The sequence below is a fragment of the Ostrea edulis genome, chromosome 2, assembly GCF_947568905.1.
Source record: "Ostrea edulis chromosome 2, xbOstEdul1.1, whole genome shotgun sequence".
NCBI lineage: Eukaryota > Metazoa > Mollusca > Bivalvia > Ostreida > Ostreidae > Ostrea > Ostrea edulis.
In genome coordinates this window covers 92,607,737-92,621,526 of record NC_079165.1, presented here as the reverse complement: position 1 = coordinate 92,621,526, position 13,790 = coordinate 92,607,737, and the positions used below count along the sequence as shown (strand labels likewise).

The following is a 13,790-nucleotide window of genomic DNA, read 5'->3' as shown; positions in this document are numbered from 1 at the left end:
AAGTCAACTCCGAGGACCCGTGACATTCACACCTGATGCCGAGCGTTTGGCGATGGAACTGTCACTACCTGTTTTAACGACTTGGGTCTGTCACAGCCGGGATTCGAACCCCGGTCTTCCACATGCGGGGCATCAAGACAAACTACTGACAAACCAGTTGACGATACAGGGGTTTCAACAGTCTCGATTAAAGTCAGCATTTCGCAAATTCTATGATCGTTATAACGATCTAGTTTGCCAATACAACCTATCATTGGGTCAAATGCTGTCTGACGTGTTTCATACCAATTGTTATGCCGTTATTTGCACACTTATGCTGGCTACGGATAACTCCGTTTACCTGATCAAGATATAGAGCTCACATGGGATGCTTACTTCTCCTAGGCACCTGATCCCACATTCGGTACGTACAGGGGTTCGTTTTGCTCAACTCTATTTTGTATTCCTTATAGGAGTTGTGAGATTGATCCAATACAACATATCTCATACAGGTTCAATGTTTGATTTCTTTTGGAATTTATATTTTGTTTAGTTTTGACTACGGATACATTGTAACTCCCGTGTTCCTGATCAGGATATGGGGCTCACGGCGGGTATGGCCGATCGACAGGGGATGCTTACTCCTCCTAGGCACCTGATCCCACCTCTGGTATATCCAGAAGTCCGTGTTTGCCAAACTCTTGATTTTGTATTCCTTAAAGGAGTTATGAGATTGATCACTGTTCGTTATCTCCACCTTTTCATTGAACAAAGAAAATTTTGCTGATATCGATATTCATATAATTTTATTCAGAAGTTCTGCGGGTACTTTATTGTGGTTTTAAAGCACACTATGACAATATCAATCCTAAAATGCACAAGAGATGATAAAAATCCAACAATCTATAATAATGATAAAACAGATGTAGTCCCTGAGCTGGAAAGAAAATGTGAAAATATTATGGTGGAAGCAAAGGGCTATCAGATGCATAGAAACTGTAAAAGTGTTTCGGTGAAAATAATGGATCAAATATATTGCACAAATGCATTTGCACGGCTAAAATCAAGCCCAGCTGAGTGGATGGTTGATACCTACCACTGCCTGCACTTCAAATAACTATATTTATGTTCCCCAAACAAAGTTTGGGAACATATTGTTTTTACTCTGTTTCTTATTCTTATTATTCTTTTTCTCCGGTACTTTTTTGTCCGGTAGTGTTCTCAGAAACTACAAAAGGGATCGATATGAAACTTTCCAGGATGATAGTATAGCGTTTGTAGATGTGCATAGTGATAGTCATTTTGTCTGCACGTGCATGCACGCGCGCGCACGTGCATTGCAATTTTGGTACAAAAAATGGAAAATCAGAATATTGAAGGAATCATTATAAAACCTAAATAGGATGATAGTATATCATTTGTACATATGAAAAATAATAGTTATTTTGTCAGCACGCGCACGCATGCGCGTGCACGCGCATTACAAAATTTGTACACTAACTTTGGAATCAGTCTAACTTTTTTGTTGTTCATTGAAATGGCTTGAAATTTATATCGTAGGTAGATATTGAGACCCTTAACTGATTTGCATGGTCAAAATTACCAATTTGCACGCGCATGCACGTGCGCTTCATTTTGATTGGATAATACTCAAACGTTTGTAACTATCTTATTTATGAAGCGAATGAGATGATATTCACAGCATAGGTAGACACTATGTGTATCGACATATTGGTGTAACAAAAAAATGCCAACGCACACGTGCATGCGCGTGCAACGTTTTTTAAATGTTCAATTTTTAAAGGACGACAACGTTTTTGTTTTTCTTCAAATTCTATTGATATTAGGGGTTTTGATGTGTCTTGGTACTCCTTACAAATTGCTGTGGTTAGAATTACTGCTCATCACGTGCATGCACGTGTTCTGATTTCTGATTGGACGATTTTAAAATCGCTATAACTTCCTTATATTTGTTAGAAACGTTATGAAATTCATCCTGTGGGTATATGATACAAATGCCTGTTGAACGACATCAACAAAAATTCGGAATCATACACGCGTGCGCGTGTATGCACGTGCAACGCTTTCTTTCATTTCTTGGTACTGAAATGACCATATTGAACGTACTACATGTAATTAAAGGCTAAAATAAAATGATTTTTTCCTATAGATTCACAAGGACATCACTTTTTAATTGGGGGAGGTTTGGGGAACATCTGTAACGGTCCCCGTTACAATTAGAACTAGTTTACTCCTGAATTTGATGTGCTTCTATAATTTGATGACAAACTTTCCTATTTTCGGAGGAATGAATAGAGGGTGTAAACAAAAATACCGACGACCAAAAAATAGAAAGAAAAGGAAAACACAAAAATAGACAAGAAACAAAATAAACCACCCAAATTTTCACATTCCAATCCACTTACTACATCAAACCTAAATTAATATTTCAATGTTGCAAGTGACTGTTCTTAGATAATCTTTTTCGTTTGTCTTTAAGGTAATATTCTAGAAGATATATTTTATTGTTTAGATTTGATTGTCTATATGAAAGATTTTCGAAATCATCATTTATAAAATGGAACAAAATATACACACATTTCAGACTCCAAACACTGCGCTTACAGTGGTAAAACAGATGTTAAATTTTCTCAAAGATAGGACTGAAAGCATTTTCATGTATTCATATAAATTGGGTATAAATCAACATCCTAAAAAACAAAAAAGTGCCACAAAAAAATCAATTCTTGTAGCCTTACATCCAAAAAGTCAACAATAAACAGTTGATGTTAATCATTCATATATCTAATCATTTTGATTTTTCCAGACTTTCGTTCAGCCACATACATCATATCGTTATCGTCTATGAAAATTCCAACTGGTGCCTGAATAAGGAGTCTGTCAACAAGCAACATAAATTTCCCATCTTTATCTGTAATATGAATACAGTGCTTAGTTCTATCGGCGATCAGAATGTGACAGTATCTATCGCAGGCAAGGTGTCCGGGCTCAAACTGGGATTGTGGACCCCCAGTGTACTTATATCTGGGGATTCCCGAACTATTGACGACAATAACACAGTGAGAGTCGGCATCACTCACGCAAATATCCGAATTTGCATTTTCGCAAACGTAAGAGGCGTCTCGAAAGAGGAAATGGCCATTTGAATCACGCCAGATTTCCTGAATAATTGTGACTCCGGAATAGCGAACAATTTTGTCTGCTTCCCCAGCTTTGAACATGGAAACAAGTATTTCGTCTTTTGCTGTACTACAAAGACCTCGGGGTGTCCATCCTCCAGTTACTGTAATCAATGTCTCTGCTTTTTGACCCCTGATAACATTTAATACCTTTGCCGCTGAAACAGTAAACATCAGCTCCCCCATTTTATTCAAAGCGATATCAAAAGGGGAATGAATCGATCCGCTACTGATTGTTTCTATGACAATTCCATTTAAGTCCAATTTCTTCATTGTATTCATGTCTGCAGAGGTCCACATATATTCGTCGCGTGACTTTACTACTCTTGATAAAGGAATATACCCACTGTCTACCGTTCGAATTACAGTCGGAGATATTAAAGTCCTAACTCTTATGTGTTCCAGAAACTTCACAACAATGTGATCCATCTTTGATGACAACACGTGTTTGCCAACGCATGATTGACAGAGGTGTTTCTTACAGCTCTTGCAGAAAATTTCCGCCGCTTCTTTCTCCACATCAGTTGGACAAATGTCGCATCGTATGATGTCTTGGGCAAACTGGATTTCTGCCATATTGGTATATGTTCACTGCATGCAGACACACTGAAAACATGAAACTCCGTGTAACTCACATACCGGTACATAGATACAGATCACATACACTGATTGAGAAATAATTTTCATAGAGATGATAAAGAAAACACCCCAATGCTTTTCAAAAATATCGAATTTGATCCGTTCTTCGCTGTTGTTTTTTTTCTTCATATTTGAAATACTTATGTCCAGAAATTAAGCTTCTATATGAGAAGAAAAAATGTCTTGATGTCCCCTTCAACTCCACAATAAGATACAAGGAGGATGTTTTATCTATTAACATTTTCATTCATATCTCGATTCCATTGATTGATTAAATATTGTTTAACATCCCGTTTGAGAATTTTTCACTCATATGGAGACGTCACCATTGGGGGTGAAGGGCTGCCAAAGAGGTATATCGCTTTTGCTGACGAAACGGCCGACTCAGAAATCTAAAAGGAAAACACCCGTTTCCAATAATAGATTGGCGTTTTATTTTTAAATGTCATTCCAACGTTTTTAATGTTTAGTTAACCAAGATAAATAACTGCCGCAGTTTAGCATTACTGACATTTATATGAGTCGTTCTTTAATCAATAAACCATGTTTCTATGTGGAATGATGAACAGTTTTTACATATGACATTACTTAGCTCACTGTCTTTTTCTTACATGGCTGCAGCACCTTTAATAGATTTCATCAGTTCATTTGCCTTTGGTTGATAATTCGAGTGTTTTCCTTTGCCTATGACAGTTGCTACGTGACTTTTTATATTTACTTTTGAGAAGCTGTATAACAGTTCTTTTCCTCCCTTGACCTATTTTTACTTATTACATGCTATGCATTTGTGCCCCTTTTCTTGTAGTATTTGCTTAGCTTTTCGTCAGCCACATTACGGTTTGAAAATCCTGTGCACACAGGAACAGGTTAGTGTAAACAAACAGAACTACAGTGATATCGGAATAAATGCCTTAGTCGTAACTTGCAAATATTGGATGTTATGATGAAAATTACTAATATTTGTTATAATTTATGTATCACATTTAAAACACCCCTCAAGAAAACGACCCCCCCCCCCCCCCAAATGAAAAAAAAAATAGATTGGGAAAATATTGGACTTGAACTCGGAATGTATGCTTTAAGTGTAAGATTGCCAAGCATCTAAACCACTAGGCCACCCAAGCATGTAAGTTTAAAGTTTGACAGGCTGCTAAATCTCGAGGTAAATTTTGAGAACAATTTTTGTCATATTAAGCCATTTTCAAGAAGAGGACCACCTTAAACCAAATTTCTTCAAATGGACTTATGTACAGCCATACTCAAGTAAAACAATTTCAGTGTAGAGTGGCCTTTTGCAACAGTTTGCAATTTTTTTTAGGCCCATTACGTTACATCTACTTTTTACTCTATATAATCACGGTGATGTTTATGCTTGTCAAATAAAGATACTATCAACATATAGATATCTTTATTGAGTAATTTGGGTAAACACAAGTATAAACTGACATTGTATAGCAGAATATTTGTAAAAAAAAAAATATTCAAGAAAAAATATTTATGTAGGCGAAATTGCCTACCAAGTGCGCTATACTTCTTTAGGCTTATCCTCGGCACATACGGACTTTGAGCAGGGAGGGATCTTTATCGTGCCACACCCGCTGTGACACGGCGCCTCGGTTTTTTTGTTTGGTTTTTTTTTTTTTTGCGGTCTCATCCGAAGGACGGTCCCATTTAGTCGCCTCTTACGACAAGCAAGGGATATTAAGGATTTATTCCTACCCGGATCCCCACGGGATTGTTTCATAGAAATGATAAAGAAGACACCTCTCTCACACAAAATCATATCATATAACTAGCATAAAAATTTAGTGATCTTTGTTAACCAATGTACCGGCTACTCTCGGAAGGCTAAAATGAGCGTCTTGTGTTTTTGACGTATGTAAATAAAAGACTAAAATCGTTCATACAGAAAACACAATTAAATTCTAAATACTGTGATTTCAACGGATAAATGTTTCATCTAAGATATAAAAAGCAACTCGTAAAATAATATAACATAGAAATCGTTCAGAAAAACTTTGAATGTAGCAATACGCTCGCATAGAGCAGTTTACTTTGTTGTCAACACCGTACAGACGGAAGGGCACATGATGAAGATATGGCGCACCCGTTAATGAGGTCAGAGAATTATGTAGAAAGGAGTAATCCGAAGTTTTACATTACAAAATCAAAGCATTAGAATGATTACTGTGGTACATGTAAATAAGAGTTTGTATTATACTTCAATATACGTATTTGTTATAGCCGGTTCTAGTCGGTATGATTATAAAATCATCAAATTCTTTCACCGTCAATCAACTAGCTGTAACAGGTTCTTTACTTGAAGCTGATTGGTTAATATAGCATTGTTATGTCACAAGGCAATCATCCTAAGCTTTACTGCAGTAAATCAAGATGGAATGTAAATAGATGCGTTTATTGCTCCGTTTAGGCTACCGTACACAAAGGGAGCGACACAACTTCTGGGTTGTCGTTCTTTATATATGATATTTATAATTACATACAATACTAGTATACATTTAAATTTCGATTCTGATCACCGATTCGATTTGAAAACTCATATCCTTTTCTTAATGAAATATCCCCCCTCCTCTTACTTTCATTATTCCAGTGCACGTTCTACAGCAAAACTTCTTATGACAGCGTTACAAGATGTCCCAAATTCCATAAACCGTCTACCTGTCCACTTAACCTACGGAAGAACATATCTGACTGAACCATGTTATGGTACAAAATAGATAGGCTGGCTTACGTAGTTTTAAAATGAGCGTCCTAAGACAATATAAACCGTCAAGAACTCAACTACCTATTCACATAAGACCCAACACTAAAGTATACAGCAATGCAAGAAGCCGTACACGCTGCAGGAAATACAAACAAAGGGGCGTGGCGATTAAAATTGAAAAATATTAAAGGTTAATAGAGTCTATAATATATATCAATGTTTTGTTTCGACCATATTTTATTGATCAACTCAAAAGGATTGGGAACAAATTCTGACAACTTACCAGCGCCTCTTCTAAAATATTACCATATGCCATGCAAGGTAATGATTAACAGGTAAAATGTTTCATCTATAAATTTTTGAACAGCTGAAAAATATTTATATTAGTCTGGAAAGACAAATTAACATAACTGCACAATAACAGTTTTGTATCAATATTGACCAAGTTAAGCACAAAAAGGCTATTCAAACGATCATTTCAAGCTTTAATGTCCACATGAACAAAATGGAAAATTTGTAATATTTCGTTTATAAAGATCATAATGAAGTATACAGTTGTGCCCTAGCTTTGTATGAATAATACTGATGAATCGTTTCCCCCAAAATATGTTGGTGGACTTGTGATTTCTGTCATGCAGAATGAATTGGTTTAAATGGCTTCTCTGGCTTCTACATTTAATAAATTCTAATCTTTTATCGAATCAGGTACAAATTAGTTTTTAAATAACTCTAATCTGCTTCATTTCGCAAATTCTATGGTCGTTATAACGATCTAGTTTGCCAATACAACCTATCATTGGGTCAAATGATGTCTGAAGTGTTTCATGCCGATTGTTAGGTCGTTTTTGGCAAACTGATTTTGACTACGGATAACCCGTTTACCTGATCAAGATATAGGACTCACGGTGGGTGTGACCGGTCGACAGGGGATGCTTACTCCTCCTAGGCACCTGATGTCACCTCTGGTATATCCAGGGGTCCGTGTTTGCCCAACTCTATTTTGTGTTGCTTATGGCGGTTATGAGATAAATCACTATTCGTTATCTTCGCCTTTCATTCAGGCTCTCTCGACATTTATATTTAGCCTTGAACTGTATTACTTTGAAGTGTGTGGAGCCCGCTGGTGCAGTAACACTAAACTGTATTACTTTGAGGTGTTTGGAGCCCGCTGGTGCAGTAACACTGAACTGTATTACTTTGAGGTGTGTGGAGCCCGCTGGTGCAGTAACACTGAACTGTATTAACTTTGAGGTGTGTGGAGCCCGCTGGTGCAGTAACACTATGATTTTCAGTGTATGAAAGTTCGTTAGTATCCTATTTTTAGATTTCTCTTTTTTATTTCGTTACATATTTTTTGGTATATCTGATAATTTGTAGTGGAATAATTTTACATTTCTCTCTGGTTATATTCGTTCATTTTTATTGGAAAACTTATTATTTGTTATCAACTATTCTAAATCTATATTTACTTATGCTAGAATAAATGTGTAAACGTTACAGTTTGTTTTTCCCAATTCAATCAAGGTGTTGAACATAATCTGGGAATCACAACCGAACTTGGGCACAACATGGAGACTATGTGTTTCATAATTCATGTAGCATAATAAGTCCTTCTTGGGTTTTGTACCCAACATGTAACCTGTGGGCCTCTCATATTCTATATGTTGGATAAAAGATAATGAAGGTGGAAATAATTCATTTCTTTTTTGGTGATATACGCCTTTTTTTCGCGTTATAACGCCTTTTCACTCTGCGTTATTACGCCTTTTTGCATTATAACGCCTTTCTATCTATCCCCCCGTAACTTGATCCTAATAAGATTTCGTACGTGACCATTGTTGGCGAAGAGCTGCAAATTTTAAGTCTATGCTCGAAGCTTACGGCTTTTGAGCAAAGAGGTATCTTTATCATGCCACATCTGCTTTGAAACAGGGCCTTCGTTTTTGCGGTCTCATCCGAAGGACCGTCCCATTTAGTCGCCTCTTACGTCAAGCAAGGGTACGGAGGACCTATTCTAACCCGGATCCCACGGGATGACATAAAATTGTAATTTTCCTTTTAAGCTGTTTGAACACAGATTGCTAGAGTTTATGTAAACAGCCTTTTATACACAATGACCCCAGGTTTAATGATGGTGCTACAATGGGACTTGAATTCACATGCTGACATGTACATGTATTTACTAAACTGAGGAATGTGGTTCATGGCGTCTTGTCCGTGACTGATATGAGATATATACATTGGAAGTTTAACGTTTATATTCCAAGGTCAAAGTGTTTAGCATAGCAACTGTGAAATACCAGCATAGTGGCTATGAAATACAATTTAGAGGAATTTTGGGAATATGTTGGTTGTATGGAGCTATATAAAGAGAGATGCTTTAAATGTTGAAAACCGGAATAGTGCATTAACTGAAGGTGTGCTATACATCTATGACTCTCCGTCATGAAGAAATTTTTTATACTTTGAGGTTCACAAGATAGAATTTGAACTACACTAATACTTTGTAACTGACCATGATTTTTATTAAGTTTCATAATAACAATATAAAAAATGATCACTGATATGCTTAACATTAAAAATTCATTTTAAGTTGAAATCAATAAAATTCTTCAAATTTTATTTAGATTTCATTTAACAAAGAAAGCCTACGTGATATCTGCATTGGTGTGATTTTATCCCCATGTTCTGTGGATACTTGACATGGGTATGTTGATGTAATGTTCATGATAAAGATGATAAAATCACAAGAATTGAAGACAATGGCAAAGCAGAGAAAATCCTTGAGTTCCAAAGATGTGAAGGTATGATGGTGAAGGACGGAAAAGGCTATCAGAAGTATGGGGGAAAAAACTGCACAAGAGTTTCAGTGAAAATGAATGTAATGGATCAAATGTCCTCAAAGATACAACTAAATGCATTCTGAAATGATTAAATTTAGAATTAAAACATACATTAAATCAACATCCAGCAAAAACAAAATAACTCCAAAGAAATTCCCTTCCTCTTTTCGCTTCAGAAAACGACAAACACTGGACGTTAATCATTCATATATCTAATCATTTTGATTTTTCCAGACTTTCGCTCAGCCACATACAAAATGTCATTTTCGTCCACGCAGATTCCTACCGGTGACCGAATAAGGTGTCTATCAACAAGTAACAGAAATTTCCCATCTTTATCTGTAATATGAATACAGTGTTTAGTTCTATCGGCGATCAGAATGTGACAGTGTCTATCGCAAACAAGGTACTCGGGATCAAACGGAGAATGTGGACCCCCACTGTACTTATATCGGGAGATTCCCGAGCTATTAAGAACAACAACGCAGTGACCGTCGGCATCACTCACGCAAATATCCGAATTTGCATTTTCGCAAAAGTAAGAGGCGTCCCGAAAGAGAAAATGGCCATATGAATCTCGCCAGATTTCCTGAACAATTGTGACCCCGGAATAGCGAACAACTTTGTCTGGTTGGCCCTTTTTGTACATGGAAACAAGTATTTCGTCTTTTGCTGTACTACAAAGACCTCGGGGTATCCATCCTCCAGTCAGTGAGATTAATGTATCGGCTTTATGATCCCTCACAACATTTAATACGTACTTTGCAGACACAGTGAATATCAGCGCCCCCATTTTATTCAAAGCGATATCAAAAGGAGAATAGATTGATCCGCTACTGAATGTTTCTATGACAATTCCATTTAAGTCCAGTTTCTTCATTGTATTCATGTCTGCAGAGGTCCACAAAAAGTCATCACGCGACTTTACTACTCTTAACAAAGGAGCATACCCACTGTCTATCGTTCGAATTACAGTCGGAGATATTAAAGTCCTAACTCGTATGTGTTCCAGAAACTTCACAACAATGTGATCCATCTTTGATGACAACACGTGTTTGCCAACGCATGATTGACAGAGGTGTTTCTTACAGGTCTTGCAGAAAATTTCCGCCGCTTCTTTCTCCACATCAGTTGGACAAATGTCGCATCGTATGATGTCTTGGGCAAACTGGATTTCTGCCATATTGGTGTATGTTCACTGCATGCAGACACACTGAAAACATAAAACCCCGTGTAACTCACAAATATAGATACAGACCATACAGTTACTACATTGATACAGATCACATACACTGATCAAGAAATATTTTTCATAGAGATGAAAAAAACCCATCTCAATGCTTTTCAAAAATATCGAATTTGAACCTTTCTTTCAACCTTGTTGGGTTTTTTCCAAATCCACGATGTAAACAAATTTTAAAGCAGTACAAAAGTATTGGTCTAAATAAAAAGAAATAATCATCATTTGCCTGACCAACATGTTGATCGTGTTGTAATATTTCGATCGACTTGGCCTAATCTCTTTAATGTAACGTTTTCACCTATAGATCTCGTTCATTTGTTTTATTGCCTACCAATCAATCCCGTGGGGATCTGCGTTATAATTGGTCCTCGGCACCCCTTGATTGTCGTAAGAGGCGACCAAATGGGGCGATCATTCGGATGAGACCACAAACAGCGAGGCCCTGTGTCACAGCAGGTGTGGCACGATAAAGATCCCTGTTGCTTCGTAAGCGCCAAGTATAGGCCTAAATTTTCAGCCCTTCACCGGCAGTGGTGACGTCTCCATACGAGTGAAAAATTCTCGAGAAGGACGTTAAGCAAGATACAACCTATCAACCATCCAATCCTGGTTTCGCCATTTTTCTCTCACACAAAATCACAGCATATAATTATCATGAAAATTTAATGTGATTTTGTCAACAAATATACCGGCGATTTCCAAAATGAGCGTCTTGTGTTTTTGACGTATGTAAATAAAGGACTAAAATCGTTCACACAGAAAACACGATCAAATTCTAAATATTGTGATTTCAATGGATAAAGTTCAATGATTCATACGACATGATTTGCACAATTAAGTTGGTTTTTTTTTGTTTTTGTTTTAAATATATATATATGTGTAAAGTTTTGTGTGCAATTTTTTTCGAATGAAACTGATTTACTTATATGCAAATCCTGAATACCTAAGGAAATTTGCATATAGTCAAGGGTAGGTTCAAATAAACTTTAAATAATTTTGTTCATATCTTGTAGCACATTTTCTGCTCCCGTGTGTATTTTTTGTCGTGTGAACACACAGTAATTTACTTACGTATTCATTTTTCATCATCCCTTAATCTAGTCGTTGTGTTGGTCTTGTATGACTTGGGGGAAGTTATTAAGCATTGAAAATGGCAGCAAAACGAAAGGGGAGTAAAACTCGTGGATCTGCATGGAATGACGAGGAGATTCTTCCTTTAATGTCTATTCAGAACGATTTTGCTATACAGAAACAAACGGAAGACCTCAAGGTTAACAACGGGTCCATATACATATCAGTGTCAGATGAATTGATAGGGAAAGGGTTTGAAAGAACTGCTGAACAATGCAAGGTGCGAATCCAGACTTTAAAGAGAAAGTATAGGGAGTCCAAAGCCAAGGTTGAAAAAAAATTGAATAAGAAGGAAAAGTAAAAAAAAAAATAAAAAAAAATTATGAGCTTCATGGCAATAGCTACTTTTTTGCATTCAATGGAACCTCTAAAGTCCGCGGGGTTGGTGCTAAAACACTTTCTAGCTTTTGACAACGTTAAAAAGAAAGTGTCCTTTCTAATAAGAAAGTTTCTGTCATTTTCATCAAAGCCTGTGAGGATGGTGCTGTCGTACCGTTCGGTGGAACGATTTTTCGCACGGATATCTCTTGTTCTGGAACATCCTACTATAATTCCTGTGCTTAGTATGTAAATGCCTGTTTTCATAGATGTCCGTTGTCTGCAAACGGACAAGTCCGCATCGATCCATCTCTATTTTACAATTTTACAAATGAGTTTATTAGATTGACTTACGGTACCCAAACTTCTTCTGAACGCGTAGTAAATATACTTTTACTTATCTGGGTATATTTACTCATGTGCAAATTTAAATAAGTAAATTTTCGTCCACATTGGATGGGGTATTTAAGATATAAAAAGCAACCCGTGACATAATACTACATAGATATCGTTTAGAAAAACATTGAAAAACTTTGTCTGCACATGTAGCAGTACGCTCGCGTAAAATAAATTAATTACTGTGATGTCAGCACCGGAATGAGGAAGGGTGCGTGATAAAATAATTATTGCGCGCCAGTAAGTGAAAGGTGAATATAACGAACAGTGATCAATCTCACAACTCCTATAAGCAATACACAATAGAGAGTTGGGCAAACACTGACCCCTGGATATACCAGAATTTGTATTATACTAACTTAAATATAGGTTCTTTCATCATCAATCACCAAGCTGTAACAGGTTCTTTACTTGAAGCTGATTGGTTAGTATAGCATTGTTATGTCAAAAGGCAACCATCCTAAGCTTTACTGCAGTAAATCATGATGGAATGTAAAGAATGTGCTACACGGGCAGATGAAAACAACCTATGGTCTCGCGCGGAAGTGAGCGAAATGAAAGAGACGTATCCGGTAAATAGTATTTATCCAGAATGCTAGTGCGCAATGGCGGCAATAAACAAACGAAGCGGAGACGTTGAAGGAAAAACTTCTTTATTTCTTTCTTATCGTTATAATAGACCAGTGAAAATGATGAACAACAATTAATCGCATATATGCCATGAAGAATACAAAACTGAAAGTAGGGCAAACAGATTTCTGGACATACCAGAGCTGAGGTGAGATAAGGTAATTAGGGCTAATCTATGCTGATGTTATGAATGAAATGCAAAACATTAACCCAATATTAGCCTACTGGTTTCACATGGTTACATCGAAATGATCATTGTATTTTCGTCCAACCCCGTTTCAATATTGACATAAATGCTTTAAAATATAAGACATTGATTTGGGGGAGTGGACATCAGGAAGGAGGGCCTAAAGGGGGGGGGGGGGGGCGGGGCGAGGGTAAGCTAAAGTGTTAAGATGAAAATGGGAGGCTCGAAGGATGTAATCAAATTTATCAGTTATAGCATGTATACCAGAACTAGTAAACGCAGTGAAAGGTGAAGATAACAAACAGTGATCAATCTCATAACTCCTACACGCAATATAAAATAGATAGTTGGGCAAACACAGACCCACCAGTCACACCTATGTTGTTGGACTGATCATGTTGTTACTCACTCTGAATTGGGTAGAAGTGGATTAATTAACATATAACACTAATAATATACTATCCTTTAGCACTGTCTCTTGCTGCTCATTGCAGTTTAG

At 36.9% G+C, this 13,790-nt stretch overlaps 2 protein-coding genes across 4 annotated transcripts in view; both read right to left on the bottom strand.

Annotated features, from left to right (window-relative positions):
• Positions 1-766: 766 nt before the first annotated feature.
• Positions 767-13,790, bottom strand: part of LOC125678444 (uncharacterized) — a 30,930-nt gene continuing 17,906 nt past the window's right edge. For 2 of the 3 annotated variants that reach the window (XM_056155511.1, XM_056155512.1), the window contains exons 2-3: positions 6,416-10,599; positions 767-3,785 (exon numbers count right to left, since the gene is read on the bottom strand). In XM_056155511.1, the coding sequence (XP_056011486.1) occupies positions 2,769-3,755 (987 nt within the window). In that variant the 5' untranslated portion in view covers positions 3,756-3,785; positions 6,416-10,599 and the 3' untranslated portion in view covers positions 767-2,768. Of the gene's footprint in view, positions 3,786-6,415; positions 10,600-13,790 lie in introns of those variants that run through there. The other variant, XR_008800281.1, reaches the window with a different exon arrangement.
• LOC125678443 (uncharacterized) lies at positions 9,583-10,569 on the bottom strand. The gene has a single exon (XM_056153521.1). The coding sequence runs from the start codon at positions 10,567-10,569 to the stop codon at positions 9,583-9,585; it is 987 nt and encodes a 328-aa protein (XP_056009496.1).